We start from the raw sequence: 15,742 nt of genomic DNA on the forward strand, positions 1-15,742 counted from the left end.
GTGTTGCAAAGAATCAGCAGCGATCGAGTAGTTTAATACTTTAATCTTTATTCTATTATAAAATGTGTTTACATAAAGTTTCAATAACAATAGAGAATATAATTTTTACAGGTTTGAGAAAACATACTAAAACGTTCTGGAAAATATCAGTTGCATAAAAGTTCATGCGGTATTTAAAAACAATTGTTACACAACCAACATCACAAAATATATTTTAAAAAATCGCCACCCTCCTGATTCTCCAATTTCGTTATAAATAATATCAAACAGAAATTCTCACAATGAAGCAATCGGCACGTCGAGCCCCGACTCGGGGCGCTCGACGCGCTCGTGATTATGGAAAAAGAATATTCTACCAATGTTAATACAAAGAAACCAAGTACGTGTCCACTGTTCGACTCGAAAAATTAATTAAATTAAAAAAAAAAGAAACAACTAGCAAACAGCTTTAGCGCGAATATATTCTAAATAGACAGACATGAACAAATATATATTTTATATACAAAATGGTGTCACACAGCAGAAGACTTGTGCTCACACAAAGCACCAAATGACAAAGCAGCCGCACCTTACATTTATCGATTCCACCATTGTTAGGGAATTTCACGATCATTAATTGGCAATACTGCAGAGCCGAAAAGTGCAAGGTTGTGAAATAAGCTTCCTCAGTCTCTTAATTGTAAATTTTGATGGCTTTCTCCAAATAATTGAAACGGGATCGCTTCGGGGCCTTGTTCACGTGGTCGAGACCCAACCAGGGCTTCGGGCTTCCCGCTGAAACAAACACCGAGCGTCGTCACCCCACCCTTTGACCGCGTTCGTTACTCACCTTGGTTGGGTAGTGGTCTAAAATCGGCTAAATTCACTATGTACTCGTCATCCTGCAAAACCTGCTGCCTGCCCATGGCGACGATGGAAAACTTGTACTTTTCAAATTCCTTCTCGGGAACTCCTAATCTCTTCTGGATACGTTCTGCGAAACAAATTGTCGGTCAATTCGTCGCTCGACTCGACCGCTGCGTGTTATCAGTACCTTTGACTTTACTAAACGGCTCTCCTTGCTTGATTTTCAGCAAGAAAGGCAAGCCGAACGTCGAGAAAACTTCTTTCTGAAAATGCGCGCACGATATGAGCATCTCATCTTCTTGTATGTGCAACTCGTCTCTTGGCACTTCTTCGATCCTATAAATTTTGGCGGCATTGATTACCAAATGATCTAAAGGCGTGTCTTCTTTGGGACCCATCGCTACTTTATTACAACTAACTTCGGTAAACCTGCAACGTCGCACTCATCGAGACCGTCCCTCCGCAACGCTCCCCTCCCCGGGACTCTTACCTCAATTTTCCGGTGCTTCCCTCACCGAACTCGATTTGTTTCTTGGCCTCCTCCAACAGATCACTTACCGTACCTCTCTTGTTTGGATACAATATAATTTCTTTTTCTTCTAAAACACTGGGACCGACATAAATACATTTAAACTGTTTCTTATTTTCTAATTCATTAACGCGAATGCTGAGCTGTTGGTAAAATATTTTTTTAGGCGCCTTAGGTTTGGAAAAGACTAAGAGATCTTTCAAGGTGCCCTCAAAGGTGCACCTCAAAGGATGTCCAGGGCTGTCTTTGTAACTGGAAGATACGGAACTTTAATTAATTCGATTAGTTTGTGTGATGCGTTAGCGACACTCGTACTTTTGACATTTGAAAAACTGCAAGAGGTAAGGGTCGGTGCCCACCCTCTGGGCCACGGCCCTCGCCAATTGATCGTACGTCATCCTCTGCGACAGTTCCATGGTGAAGCCTGGATCGTTCGGTGTGCACTTGTCCACGAATGTCACCTCGACTCGGTAGTACAAATCCTTGAAGTAGTCGATGCAGGTCGGCAGGTCTGAGAATTCTTCTCGTTCTTCCTTTTCGAAGAGGATTATGTCGCCGTCCATCAGCTCGTCCAACACCTAGCGAAAACCCTCCTTCTGAGTACGATTTAAAAGCCTCCAGGGTGCTACCTTGACTTGGCAGCGCACATACTTTTGGCATTGCAGATTTCGATATCGATTTACAATTCGAAAAAAATCTCTTGTAATAAATATATCTTATTATAAATACATGCAGTTCTGGAAAGTAACACTGGATACTTTTTGCTGAACTAAAACTTTTTGTAAAACCAAAAACAAAACAAGAACAGTTATTGAAATTCGGCGCAAGAGTTTATAATTTCTTTTTTTTTTTGTTATAAGTCACGAATTTGAAGCAAATAAATTTCAAAAAAAGTGGTTGGAAAGTACAAAATTTATTTATAAATTCGTGATAACGATAAATTGGAAGCAATTTTGATCCACGTTAGAAAATCAACATCGCTCTTGTTTCCTGACGTTTATTAAATTAATTTTTTTTTTTGACATTTTGCTGAAATATTTGGTATTGTGATAAAGTGAGGAACAAAATTTATAATTGCGTCATTTAATGTTTTCAAACAAAACGCTCTGACAGGTCAAATTTATTTTTTAATTATCCACCTTATAACATAAAAATTTTACTTATGACGTCATGTAGTTTTGCACAATGACGTCATCATTGGTTTTTTAAATGACAACCCCCACTTTTTTCTTCTCCTTATGATAGACCTTTCTACTGCCAAAACGTTGAGTTAAAAAAATTGTTACATTACATAACAATTTTTTTTGAGAAAATGACAAATTTTACTTAAAAAAAAAAAATTAATTTTGTTCCTTACTTTATCACCACACTGTACCTATAACGGATACACCAGCCCATATTCCATAAGTCGCTCAAAACGTAATTTTTCATTAATTAATTTTAGTTAAATATTGCTCCTTTGTGGTCTGGATGTTATTAATTGTAAGTAGAAAATCATTTTTAACGAGCGATGCACAGAATTGACATTTGACGCTTGACAGAATTCTAGTGACTACACATGCCAACCGAAACCGATGACAACTCAAAATCCCTACTTTTTGCCGGACTAGGCCGGTTTCTGGACGATTTCGAAATCTACAAACTACCAAATTAAGGCCGGAGGCACGAAAAGAAATTTAACAAAGAATACAAATCAACATAATGAAGAATCAAATCTAAATAATTTCTGGTAGCGACATTTAAAGCTTCTCAAAGGGCTGTCCGGCGGAGTGACATTTTTTTTTTATTTTCATTTAATTTTTTTAATATGATCTGCTGCAAAAATAATCACACCGAGGGCATGTCAACTTGTAAATAATGTTCTCGAGCGCGCGGGTGTTTTGGCAGACCGAAAAAAGACAGAAAAATAAATGCACGAATGTAAAAATACATCAATTATGAAACTTTTCATATTTTTCTTTCAAAATTTTTTCTTCGATCAGAATGTTAACAAATTTGAATTTCAACCAACGACGAACACTTGACAGCGAATATTAATGCACCCAAGTGCAATATTCAGCAGTAAAATTTCGAGTGCACGTCAAGTTGTCATGCTGGATGATTAACTATCAAAGCGACTGAAATAAAATTTCTTAACAGCTCTCACATTGTGTACCAGTTAATTCCGCTATTGGCGTTGCCCCTCAAATGCCTCTTCATGTGCGAGCTTTACTTTCCGCCGGACAGCTCTCGCAGTTTCGAAACATAAACCATTCAGTGCACCAATCTGGAATTTTTATTTAACAAATCTTGTTGTACGCTCGCGTAGGTACATATCCATGGCATCATCGCATAGTGTGCTCACAAAAAATAAAGTAGTAGTAAAAGTAAAAATACCACAGAACCAAATATCCGTCTCTGCCGAACACCGCATTGCGTATTACTTCCAACAGACAATATTGACATAAAGGCTACGTCTAGTGAGAAGAAAACAAATAATCTGTTTGGCATCTTGTTTGGTTCTTACATGCCACTAATTCAACAAAAAAAGGAGATAAAAGTGTATTTTTCTTCAGTAACGGATACTTTTAACTTTCAAATTGAAAGACTGAATCAATTTGACAATTTTTTGTTTACTTTCAAACCACTTTCTAAAAATGATTGTTGCTTTTTGTTAGTGAAAAGACCATCTAACGGTAGAGTAAAATCGTAGGAACTCTTCAACACATCTGACCTGCGATCGATACCTACTCTACTATACCTACTCTCTCTATTTTGCCACTTACCTTCTCCAAGGGCTCGTTGAAGTTCGTAATTTTTTCGATCATGTTAGGCCGGATCTCTTCGTACAGCACCAGTTCGGTGTCGGGCGGAAAGCCTGCCCTCTCGTTCAACAAGGGCACCAGTTCGCTCAATTTACTCGTGACCGGCAGATAACTGTGTCCGCAGTAGTGTATCTTCTTCTGTTTGGGATCGTACATTTTGAAAAACAACAAAACATCCGTCTCCTTGTCGAAATTCGGCAGCACCGTTTGACCCGAATCGGGCGGCAACAGTTCCAAGAATATGGTCCAGGGGTTCTGGTTCTCCGCCGAATCTATGACGGCCTTGTGCGATTCCGCTTCCAGATCCAGCATGCTGGGCCTCATCGTTTGATTGGATCGTTGGCTGAACGGCCACGGCCTTATCTGTTCGGTCGGATACTTGAAAGCGTCGGCGAACATGTCCATCATCTCGCTGACCAGCGCCATCTTTTTGATCTTGAAGACGCGGAAGAGGGGCCGTTCGGGATCGTACAGGTCGTTACCTTGGTGGCCGTCGAAACTGTCTTCGAGGAGGACGTTGATGGTCATGTAGAGGTGGGCCTCGTTGCGCTCCTTCCGCCTCACCTGTTCCATGCGTTTCTCTTCGGCCAGACGGTCGGCGAGCTCGCTGGGTATGTCCGCATCGGTAACCTGAAGAGAATGCGACGTCAAATTAGCTCGTCTCTGTGTGAAGTCGTCATTAACAATCGAATCGACGGAACGAAACCCGCGCGAGGCCACCTTAACAAAAACAAAAGAGAGCGAACGAAATGGGTCACATTCCAAAGATAACAGAGATTAATGCCTCAGCTAAGGCTTGTGGGACGTCTTCTCATTACCCTTCGCATTCACGAAACTGCGCTGACCGACAACTGCTCTTTTTATGACCCCACGCACAACAAGCACATTTTTCGCGTTTCATTAATTTTTCTTGAAAAAATCAAGCGCACAATTTGTTTCACGATTAACGAACACATTTCGAACAAAAAAAGTGTTCCAATATGTGCGAACGATTACGACGCTGTTTGACTAAAAGAATTCGATGCAATAAGAAAGAAACAATCGATGACATTTTGACAGTTTTTCTTCGTCGAGGTTAACTAATAAAGGGTTGTTTTTCATACTTCGTAGCAGTTTCTTTTTTGGAACCCAACTCGGTTCAGTAAATAAACCTGTCAATCACTCTTTACATTTTTAGACCAATGGAATAAATCCAAAACTATTGTGCATTTTGGCCAAAGAATTTTGAATTCTGGTAAAAAAGCCATTCAATTTGTATACAAAACGCAACAATACCTAATCAATTAAAGCAACTAAATGTGATTGCAGTAACTCTCAAACATAAAAAATTAAAAATTGCGTAATTGCTGGGGACAAATGTCAAAACTGCATGCTCCCAACCATTTAAAGCAAAAACTTTGCCAATCTTACTTTTTATATCGTAGACGAATAATAATGATTTCGGCTTTTTATATAAATATTGTATGTAAAATTGCAGTAACTCTTAAAACATGCAAAAACTAGTTGAAAGTAATTCTGCGAACCTTACTGCTTATGTAGTGGACGGATAAGTAACGAAGTGAAGCTCAGAAAATAATTTTCTAGTGAACATAACCTTACTTACCCAACTACTAAATTTCTAATTAATAATGTAATCTTTAAAATAGGTTTTTAAATTGTGAACTTCTCACATTTGGTGCTAGACAACAAAATTAGCAGTTTTAATTTATTGGGAAGTCAAAAAATTCAAAATATCAATCGATACTGTCAATGGTTTAAAAAAATATCATTCTAGGTATTACATTGTCTACGGCTTCCCTTAAAATAAATAACTTGAAATTCACTTCAACAGAGATTTTTTTAAATTTCCTGAAGGTAATAGCTTTGTGGGAATGAATTCTTCGATAATTTACTTCAATGGAAATGGTAAGAAAGCTCGCATCTCCTTTTATAGTTGGTAGCCCTGCCAGTTTTTTTTTTTCGTGTCTGACATTTCAAAAATTCGTTTCTGTTGGTTAATTTTTTAAAGGTTTACATCATCAAAAATACAAAAACCTGTTTTGTAACTATATTTTGATGTATACTCGAATAAATAATAACGTTTTGTATTCTAAATTACATAAAACATTTTGTTTTCGATTAAATTATTTTTGATCTCAACTCTAAATGACAACTACGGTATCTCGATTTTTACACACTAACCAAACTATCTGTCATTTCACCGCACGGAGTGTGTAAAATAACACAAAAATTTTAAGCTTTCAGGAACCTCAAAAAAAAAATGTTAGCTACCGCTACCATTGATCCGTTCAGTTTTCAAACATGAACATAATTTAATAGTTTTGGTCTAAAATATTTCTATGGGTCTAAAGTCTGACGACGCCATCTTGTGGGTAAATCGCAAGCGTGTCAGTTATCGGTATAATAGATAACTTTCTGCCATTTCATTAATCAAATGTCAGTCTTTGACAGGTTTTGCAAAATTATTGGTTACAACAAATTTCAAATTTGAGAAAACGAGTAATATTTCGCTTCAATTCTTGATCAATTACCGTTTTTGATAATTTAACTTTAAATTCAAACGCTAAATCAGAACAACCGGTTAAATCCTACTGTATTTGTTTCATACTGTAAAACAGGTAAGTTCATGGTTTTTAGTAAAAAAAAAACCTTTTAATTTGCTATTACATATTCTCGTCCGTCTCATTACTTTTTTTGTTAATTATCAAATTATGTAAGTATGTATATGACTTATTTATCATTAATCTCACTTCCTGTCTATTTTCATAGCGCACCGTCCCACTAAAATTTCATAATTCAACAACTTCTTGTTGCCAACATACAATTTCCAACTGCAAATTGCATTACTCTGACGATTAATTTGATAGTGGCGCACGTACACCACAAAACAACATTTCCAACAACTCTCGCCTGTTGAAAATCACTCGCGCTGCCAATCACACAACACCCATGCAACCTACCTCTTGCAAAACGTTGTGCAGTTCCGAATCCCTGATGTAGACCAACATGTAAGCGTTGGTGCAATGTTTGACTGTCATGTTCATGTCCTCGTCGTGACCTCCGTAATTGTGCTCTATCGCCTCTTGTTTCGTACACCTAGATACGACGTCGTCATCGAACTTACACCATTTCCCGTCACCCCTCGGATTGATGAAGACCACGTAGTGGCCCCCGTGATTGTCACCGGAATGGACCAGAACGGCGTGCAACGTGTAGTTGGCCGGGTTGTTGGGGTCTTGCTCTTGCAAGTACGAATCCAGAGAGATCTTCTCGTAGAACTCGAACCTGTCATTGAACTTGACCGAACAGTCGGTGATGGGATCGTACTGGAACCTCATCAGGTGCAGGTGCAGTACGGGAGGGAAGGCGGAAAAGATGACGCCCTTCTCGGCATCTTGCAGTCCGTGCTCGCCCGCGTCGTACTTATTGTCGCCGTCTAGAGTCTCTTTCGCGATGTAATCTTTGAAGGACTCGTCAACTGCAAAAGAGCGATCACCTCAACCTCTTTCTAATCCGCTAACCACCGACAAAACCCGCTAACGACATCTGTGAAAAACGAAAGTTGCCGTCTTAATTTTTCTCAAGTTTCTTCGTTCGTGCCGACTAAAAAAACTCGCTACTCGACGTGATCATCGACGATCACGTACGAATCAAGTTACGACAGCGCTTTAACTTTTCACAGCCTGCACATTTATTTATTATTTCTTTTCAACTCACTGTTTTTCTTTCCTTTGATGTTCAACTGTATGTCGTAGAACGTTTCTGAACGTGTGCTCGAGTAGTCGACGTTTTTACATCTAATGTAGGAAATCATTTTGCCCTCGAAGAGTTTCGGCACTGTGCCCTCGACGCAAGTGCCCTTCATTTTACTTTCCAACTTATCTAAAAGTACCTGAACATCCGACGATTTATAAATTTCATATTTTCTTTACACGAACGTTAGTCATTACCCTGAGAAATTCTTGCACATCATGTTGCATAAATGAATCCAAAGTCTCCCAGCCGAAACTTTTCGTCAATTTCTTTGTACCGACCGGTTTGTCACAGAATTGCAACTCATGGAATACCCTCTGCAGGGCCAGAGCTACGGATTTAGTGGAGTCGTCCGATTCGGTCGGCATTTTGTAAACGGCTCGCCGTAATTGATTTGTAAAATATAAAGTTTGAAGTAAAGAATTCATGTAGCACGTGGCCCCTTGGTTTTTCAAGCCCACATAACCTGTTGTTAAAAAAAAATACAATAACTGTGTTAGATGTGTGTTTCTGAATGTTTTAAAAACTTAAGATTACTTAGTTTCAACTGAAAGTTGCATTTAAGTTTTAACACCATTCCCAAATCCAAAGTGACAATAATAAACTTTGTTCTAGTCATTTAACAGTGCGTCAGGAACTGATATAAATAAATTTTCAACAGAGAGTTTCTCTCGTGTGCTTGGAAAGTGAGACTCCTTTGACACGGATTGTAACAAGATACGAATACTGGACATTATTGATTTTTTGAAAATAATCTGACATGTCCAAAACAACGGTTCAACCACGAAGCCACCGACACCACCACAGTCCAGTGGAATAAATAAAATGCTGTCAAAAGAAAGTTCACCGCCCGATCCTGGAGTTTACTTTATCATTAAAGAAGGATCGGTTTTGTAAACCTTTTAAAATATATTACGGTGGGCGAGATAAAACAGGTTTCTACCCTGCTTGTTGTTGCAGTCGATTTCAAATAAACACGATTCAAAATCAAAAACCTATTACAGAATTATTTAATCGCATTCAATCCATATTTAATGACATATTAAATCTCGAGAACTTTTTATAAAACGAAAATCGTTAAATCAGAATATTATTTTCGCAATTAAAAATTATTTTGGGAATGGTGTTAGCATTTAACATTACGTAATTACGGTTTAAAATTTCTACATCTTTTATACGGTTCATTGAAAAACTTTATATAAAAACAATAGCGTATTGTTAACAACGAAAAAATCAATTAACAGTTTTTCTAATTTTAGAAATTATTAGATGTGGGTATATTTCAGGCTGTAAATGTTGAATAAGCTTAATAATCTTTGTTTCAATGGGAATTGGAGAATTTCGTAACGAAAAGGGTCTTCGATAGCAAAATAAAAAAGTAATTATCAGTTATTTATTTTTCGATTTCATAATACAGTGTGGAATAAAATGATTTACATCTAGTTACCTTTGGAATTTTTGCACATGTAAATTTTCCTGTACCGCTCTACTTTTTTTTTCCGAAGTGCCGAACTATTAGTTCTGTCAATAAATGTCATCAATCGAATTGACAATTGTTACAATTTACTAAATTGAATTAACAAACGTTGGTGGCCACTTTCAACACTAGCTGTGACTTGCTTTTGTTAGCTCCTTTTTAATTTCAATCTCAACTTTGCGTTCATATCTTCGCAATAAATCACATTTGGAATTTGGATATATATTTTGAGGTTAGGCTTTCTTTTTTGTAGAGCGGCATTTCGTATTTTTACAAGAGTAATGCAAAGGTAACTAGATGTATGTAAATCATTTTATTCCACACTGTATATTTTAACTACGTGTTTATGGAAAAACCAAAGTCTCAAAATTCTCCCCTTATCACACAAAACGACGCTCTTTACGGTAACCCATCGAAATTAAGACAAATATTTTTTGGCCAATAAAACTTGTTTCATAAAACTTACGTCTCATCTTATTACATTTTTAAAACTGATACTTTTTAATTCGGATTCAGTTAATTAGCGAATTTGTACGTTGTTTGTGACAACTTTTCGTTCCGTAATTTAATCTAAATTTTTTTTTTTAATTTGCATCTGTAATTAAACGGATCTTTGATGTACTGCACCAGACAAAAATTAAGTGGCAATTTGATATCTAACTTATTATCATTACATGACAACAAACAAAATTCGGATATAATTAAAACGACATAAAATAAGGGACTGCTTTATTTATGTAAAAATTTGGATTCTCAAGCACCTATTGAAAAAAAATTTGAAACAAAAAAGTTATTGTATCGCAAGGATCAGCGAAACCAGCAATGGCGATAGCGCCTCATATAAAAACCAGTTGAAAATCAATGTGTCAAGGGTCAACCAATAAATCTATTTGAAAAGCTTCCGTACGAAGTGGAGTATGTCACTGCACTTCGTGTTTCAATAACAAAACAAAGACTTACAGCATGCAGCGAAGTATGTAAAATGGTTTCAAGGTAAAAAGGTAACCAGCACAATGACCGGGCCTAAATCCTATTGAACACATATGGGGCCAGGTACAAAGGCAAATCCGAGGCATTACTTTTTTCTCGGTTGAATTTTAAATCATGTCTTGAGGATAATGTGGATTTTTTTTCCGACTATTTTCTTCAAAGGATAAGTCACTAAATTCAACCGATGATCGATCTTCTGCATTTATTTTTGAAAAGGTTTCAAGATCTAATTACAAATTGAACTTTTTCCATTTTGAACAAGGACGTACCAGGGATTTTCATCGGTCGCCAGAAAACTACGGGGTCATTATAAATGACTGTCTCATCGCAGTAGGCGTTGGTGACGTAGTTGTGCGGCAAGCTTTATAACATGAGTGAGGCTCACATCGCCGATAGGTAGCGCTGCTGGCGGTAGTGTAAATTTGTCTACTAGTTTGTCCAACGTTGCGAAGCTAGCGGCACATCCCAAATTTGTGTGGGTTTTTAACGCCAACTGCGATGGGACAATCATTTATAATGACCCTGTATTTATTTTGCGATATTCGGATAACTCTGTAGGACTGCGACCAATTATCACAAAAAAATGGAGCATAAAGGACCACGATTTGGTGATGTTTTTCAATGAAGAAAATTTATTAAATAAAACAGATCCAAAATGTATAACAAACTGTGGAAAGATGGTTTCAAGGTAAATAAGCGAACAGTTCCATAACCAGATTTGAATACAATTGAGGACGTGGGATGGGCCTAAAAGGCAAACAGAACATAAGTTTTCCTACGAAAAGATTCGATTTAATCGAGAAAATACTAGTCAAGAAACAAATAAGAAACTTATTTGAGTTGATGCCTTCAAGATGTGGGAAGTCTCCAGACAATACAAATATTTCACATTACATAAATAAGATTTTAATTTTTTTTTCCCCCTTTGAACTTATCACTGAATGGTAAAAACTTGCTTATTTTATGTCGAATTTATTTGGTTAAAAAAGTCTATTTAACCATAACCCTGTCTTCATTACACAACTTGTAAAAAAAAGTATCAAAATAATTCGAGAAATAACCTATCTTTCCATGTTGAACGAATAACTAACACCTAAAAAGTATTCACGCTTTTGACCGTCCATTTTGTTTTCAAAAATAAATGATTCTGAAATGCACTGTACCCTTCAATTATTTTTGCTCAAAGTACGTCGTCCTTCCGTTGCAAGTTGCGTGGTAATTACCGCCATATTGTAATGTCGGCTGCTTATTAAAAAATAGTACAAAAAACCTACACAATACAGTTTCATTTTATATTACGAAATACTATTCATGATTCGTTGAAGTTGCACAGTCGGTTTAAATTTTGGCAAATAATTTCGTAGAAAATTGCACATAAAATGTTTTTTAACCTGAAAATAACACGATGCATTTAGCGAGTTATGTTAATGTGTTTAGTTATTTTTAACGCAACACAACTTTTAGAAAGTTTTCAATTTCTTTTCACTGTTGCAACGTTCTAATTTTCGCGAGCCGAGCGCAAAACGTTAAATTGAAATGTCATCTTGCATAACAGACGGACGGCAAAACAACAATCAACAAAAATTGTCAATTTAGTTGGGTGATAAGAGGAGAAAAGAATGACTTCCACTCCCGAAGAGCGATGATGCATGAGCTGAAAACGTGGGACGGACTATAGAATTACATATGTCAAGGTCACACGTTTTAATTTGGAACAATAAAAAATTTGGGTTGGTTAACCTGTAAATAATATTAATAAGCGTAAACGAACGAAACTTACCTGTATGCTTCTTGCTGTCCCACGAAACCCCGTGGGGGGCGTCTGCCACGACGTGCACTTCTAACGTGATTGAGTCATCCTTAATGTAACCTTTTTCGGGGTCCAACACGTCGTTCCATCCCATGAAGTGCGAGAACCCCCAATCGTTCTCCTAAAGACGCAACCGTGATCCAAGGTCCGCAACGCAGCCAACCACCTTACCTTTGAGTAGAACAAGTGCTGGATCTTCCTGGAGAATGGCTCGACATCAGGCCTGACCGACAACATTCGCAGCTCGGCCACGGCGTAGCAAGACCACGAACTGGACTCGCTCTCGCCGTTGCACTGGAGGAAGAAGCCGAGCGAGCGCTGTGCCGTCCTGTCTTGTCCATGGCTGTTGCGGGGCATCACCATTATCTTCCAAGGTAGGTTTCTGACGTAGCAAGGCGGCGACAGGGCGGAGTCCTGCAGGAGGGACACGTAAGCCCCTGGCACCAGCGTCGAGGGCACTCACCTTGAGCTTGCTGAACTGCTGCACCGTGTACCTGAAGGTCGCTTCAGACCTGGCTTCATCCTCCTCCATGTCTGCGTCCTGGACGGACACGTTGGGGTCGGGCTGCGGGCCGATGATCACCTCCCCGTTCTGGGTTTGGTCCATCTCGCCCCCGCCGGTGTCCGTGATGGACTCGGTGGTGGTGACTGCATACGACGTCGGTGTACGGTTTTTTTATTTTTTTCAAGTTGGCACTCACCTTCCTGGGTCTCCATTTCTTCGACCTCGTTCACTTGGTTCTGGGGGTTGTCGTCGTTCCTCCTGTACTGCCCCGTGACGTGGTTCATATTGAGGGATGGCGTTTTAGTTGCCCCCGTCCTGTCTTTTGTCGCAAACCCGAACACACCTTTGTTCTTTCTGGTATTCACCAAAAGGTCTTTGTCCGCCGCGACGCAACAATTACCACCGTGATTATTGTGGGTATTATTTTTAGTGCCGGAGACGGTAGTCAATTTGACGAAGTGCTTACTCGTGACGCGACCAATTCTTGCTGTTTTTTATACCCTCTGAGCGAGGGCTGCACACAAGACACATATATATAGAGTATGATTTATGACACGTGACGGATTTTTATAGCGTTCTGACACTCACTGGATTTTATTTTTCGCACGACAACTCACTTTTCATTGAGGAAAATAAACAAAATGGAGGCATTTTCTTTACTCTCGAGTCGTGATGGTGGGCACAAACACTCGGCTCGGATACCGGTCCCAGCATTCGATTGCGCCGGATGCGTAGCGGGCCAAGGCGCACGCAATCGGGGGCCCGCTTTTCAAAATTTACCGCGCTTCCTAAATTTTCACGCCTCGGAACCGCACGCTGAAAATCTGATTGTCATCGACGCCTATGTGGGGGAGATGCTATTTCTATCGGTTTATTTTCTTCAAACTTTACGAATAAAATGGTCACAATTGACAACACGCACAATTTTGCATAGGCAACCAGATATACACGCCAACCATCAATGTCGTACTGATAAATAAATTAATTCTTCATGAAATAATTTCTTATCATCGTTGAAATTGTTACTGCCTTTCCTTGACACGTAAAACGTTTACACGATGCGTTAATAAACAAAATAACTAGAAAAAATACGTTACATTTCCTCTTCCATTTCAATTTTTGTTTCCCCTAAAAACCACAATAGAATCTATTCAGACACGTATGCAATTATGCGTTTGTTAGTGATTACTGATTACGGTACTTTTGTAATTAAAAAACGTAAAAGACACTTTACTTTTAAATAAACACGAAGACTAATTCTACATAATAACTTAGATTTTAGTTTTGTGAATTTTTCCTAATGCAATAAACAGCAGCGTCATCACTGGATCTTCTTCTTAATTGTTACTTTTGTATTAAAATTGGTATGAACATAAACATTCTAAAACTAAATCATAATGATGTCTTTGGTGTTGTTCGCAAAAAGAAACAGGTGAAGGGATCTAATATTATAGATCTTTCCAGAAGTTTACGTTTTGCAATAAGTACACAATACTGAAAGGAAGTCATTAAAAGCTAACAGCCTCTCACGGTTTTTCAAGTAGGAGCTATAATTGATGGAATTAATGTGCTATAAAAACCTGAATTATTTATTAAAATAGCAAACCTGGTGGTTTGCGGAATTGAGGTCTTGTTGAAATTGTGATATAAAATAGTAATAGATTGACTACTGTTACCACCGGCCCTCTGGAGCGGTCGAACTGTCGAATCCAGCTTCGAGACCGATCTCGTTTCTACGCCGGTGCGACTCAGGAATGAGCCGGTTGGTTCCCGTCTCAAGAAATGCACGTTGTCTCGCAGAAGTCGCAGAAGAGCATCGTCTTTTTGTCCAGCACGTTTTTACCGAGCCGCAGAGTTTTTTGTAGAAGGAGCGGAGAGGAGAGAATGACACGGACACATTTGAAGCGTGAACGAAAGTGGAAGAGTCTCGGTCAGCGTCGACTATTTATCGGAAAGTTGGGACCAAGCGCGGCACGAACGAAGCCCTCTCATTGTTCGCCCGGTATCAATATTCAACTGCAACTAACATATTCAAAAACTATTATATTCTTTTGATGCGAATTTCATAATTGTGTTCTTTGAATTAATTGTGAATTATGAGCGTATACGAAAAAACATTTTTTTTGCTCAAAATCAGTGATACGGGAAAATTGATTGCACATATTTGAAGCCTTATATCAAGGAAATGTAGCCCTAACGTTTCGTAATTTTTACAATTTTTTTAATAGGATTTATCGTGCGGACGGTAAAACTTGACTCACTTTGTACAAAATCGTGAAGATTTGCCAAATGTTCGCAATGAATTTTCAACACTTAACTACAAACCGACAAACTGAAATTTTGGAAGTTTGTCACTAAAAAGACGCAGATTATTTTGAAACTGTTCCTAAAAGTTCATTGATTTTTCGGGAAAAATGGCGTAACGGGACATTAGTTTGAAATGTTTGAACGGGGGACAGAATCTTCTGTTGTTACATGGATATCGTCGTTACAAACCAAATAGCATTGTCATTTATTGACCTCAGCGGAAAATAACAAAGTTTTATTATTTTCTTGATTAATGGTGACAGTTGTTTGACGTTTATTAGCTAAAATTAGCAAAAATCTGACACTGTCAAAGTCACAGCCGCCCCTTATCTAAGTTCATAATTGTTGATCGCACGGTACATTTCTGTGAACCTGACTTACTTACAAATTGCATATTCATGGTTTGATATAAAAAGAATTGGAGGTATTTCAATATTTTTTGTCACTTGCTTGTAAATATGTACTTGACACTTATTATCATTATGTATTACATCATTTGTGGAATGTAATCTGTCATCTAATTGCAGGACTGGTGAAGCTCATTTACAAGCAAATTAGGAAGCTTCTTTTTGTTATCGTTATTGATTCCTAACGTAGGCAATCCATATTTCAGCGCTAAAAACGTTGCATTTTTGGAAACTGTCCCGCTGGAGTTTGCACTTTTGGTTCGAAATTGTGCTATCATTTTGGAGGTGGCGCCTCTATCGCCGCGCGACGTAAC

General features: G+C 38.2%; 1 protein-coding gene across 2 annotated transcripts; it reads right to left on the reverse strand.

Annotated features, from left to right (window-relative positions):
• Positions 1-441: 441 nt before the first annotated feature.
• On the reverse strand, positions 442-13,394 carry Usp7 (Ubiquitin-specific protease 7). Of its 2 annotated transcripts, none has more exons than XM_069059466.1 (13): positions 12,911-13,394; positions 12,673-12,857; positions 12,381-12,623; positions 12,180-12,330; positions 8,130-8,398; positions 7,897-8,071; positions 7,140-7,657; positions 4,141-4,809; positions 1,691-1,953; positions 1,337-1,627; positions 1,034-1,275; positions 830-973; positions 442-774 (listed from the first exon to the last, which is right to left on the reverse strand). In XM_069059466.1, the coding sequence occupies exons 1-13, from the start codon at positions 12,996-12,998 to the stop codon at positions 674-676; spliced, it is 3,339 nt and encodes a 1,112-aa protein (XP_068915567.1). In that variant the 5' UTR covers positions 12,999-13,394; the 3' UTR covers positions 442-673. The 2 variants fall into 2 exon arrangements, with proteins under 2 accessions (XP_068915567.1, XP_068915566.1); XM_069059465.1 differs by having other exon boundaries at positions 1,337-1,642.
• Positions 13,395-15,742: the final 2,348 nt, after the last annotated feature.

This window comes from Tenebrio molitor, chromosome 9, assembly GCF_963966145.1.
Source record: "Tenebrio molitor chromosome 9, icTenMoli1.1, whole genome shotgun sequence".
Taxonomy (NCBI): Eukaryota; Metazoa; Arthropoda; class Insecta; order Coleoptera; family Tenebrionidae; genus Tenebrio; species Tenebrio molitor.

Bases quoted from the DNA above. Each gene is read 5' to 3' on its own strand.
- Usp7 (XM_069059465.1), bottom strand. From the start codon at position 12,998: ATGAACCACGTCACGGGGCAGTACAGGAGGAACGACGACAACCCCCAG. The intron at 1,954-4,140 runs GTAAGTGGCAAA...GGTTTTCGCTAG, and splicing joins TCAACGAGCCCTTGGAGAAG to GTGTTGGACGAGCTGATGGA. The intron at 974-1,033 runs GTACTGATAACA...TTTGTTTCGCAG, and splicing joins GCCGTTTAGTAAAGTCAAAG to AACGTATCCAGAAGAGATTA.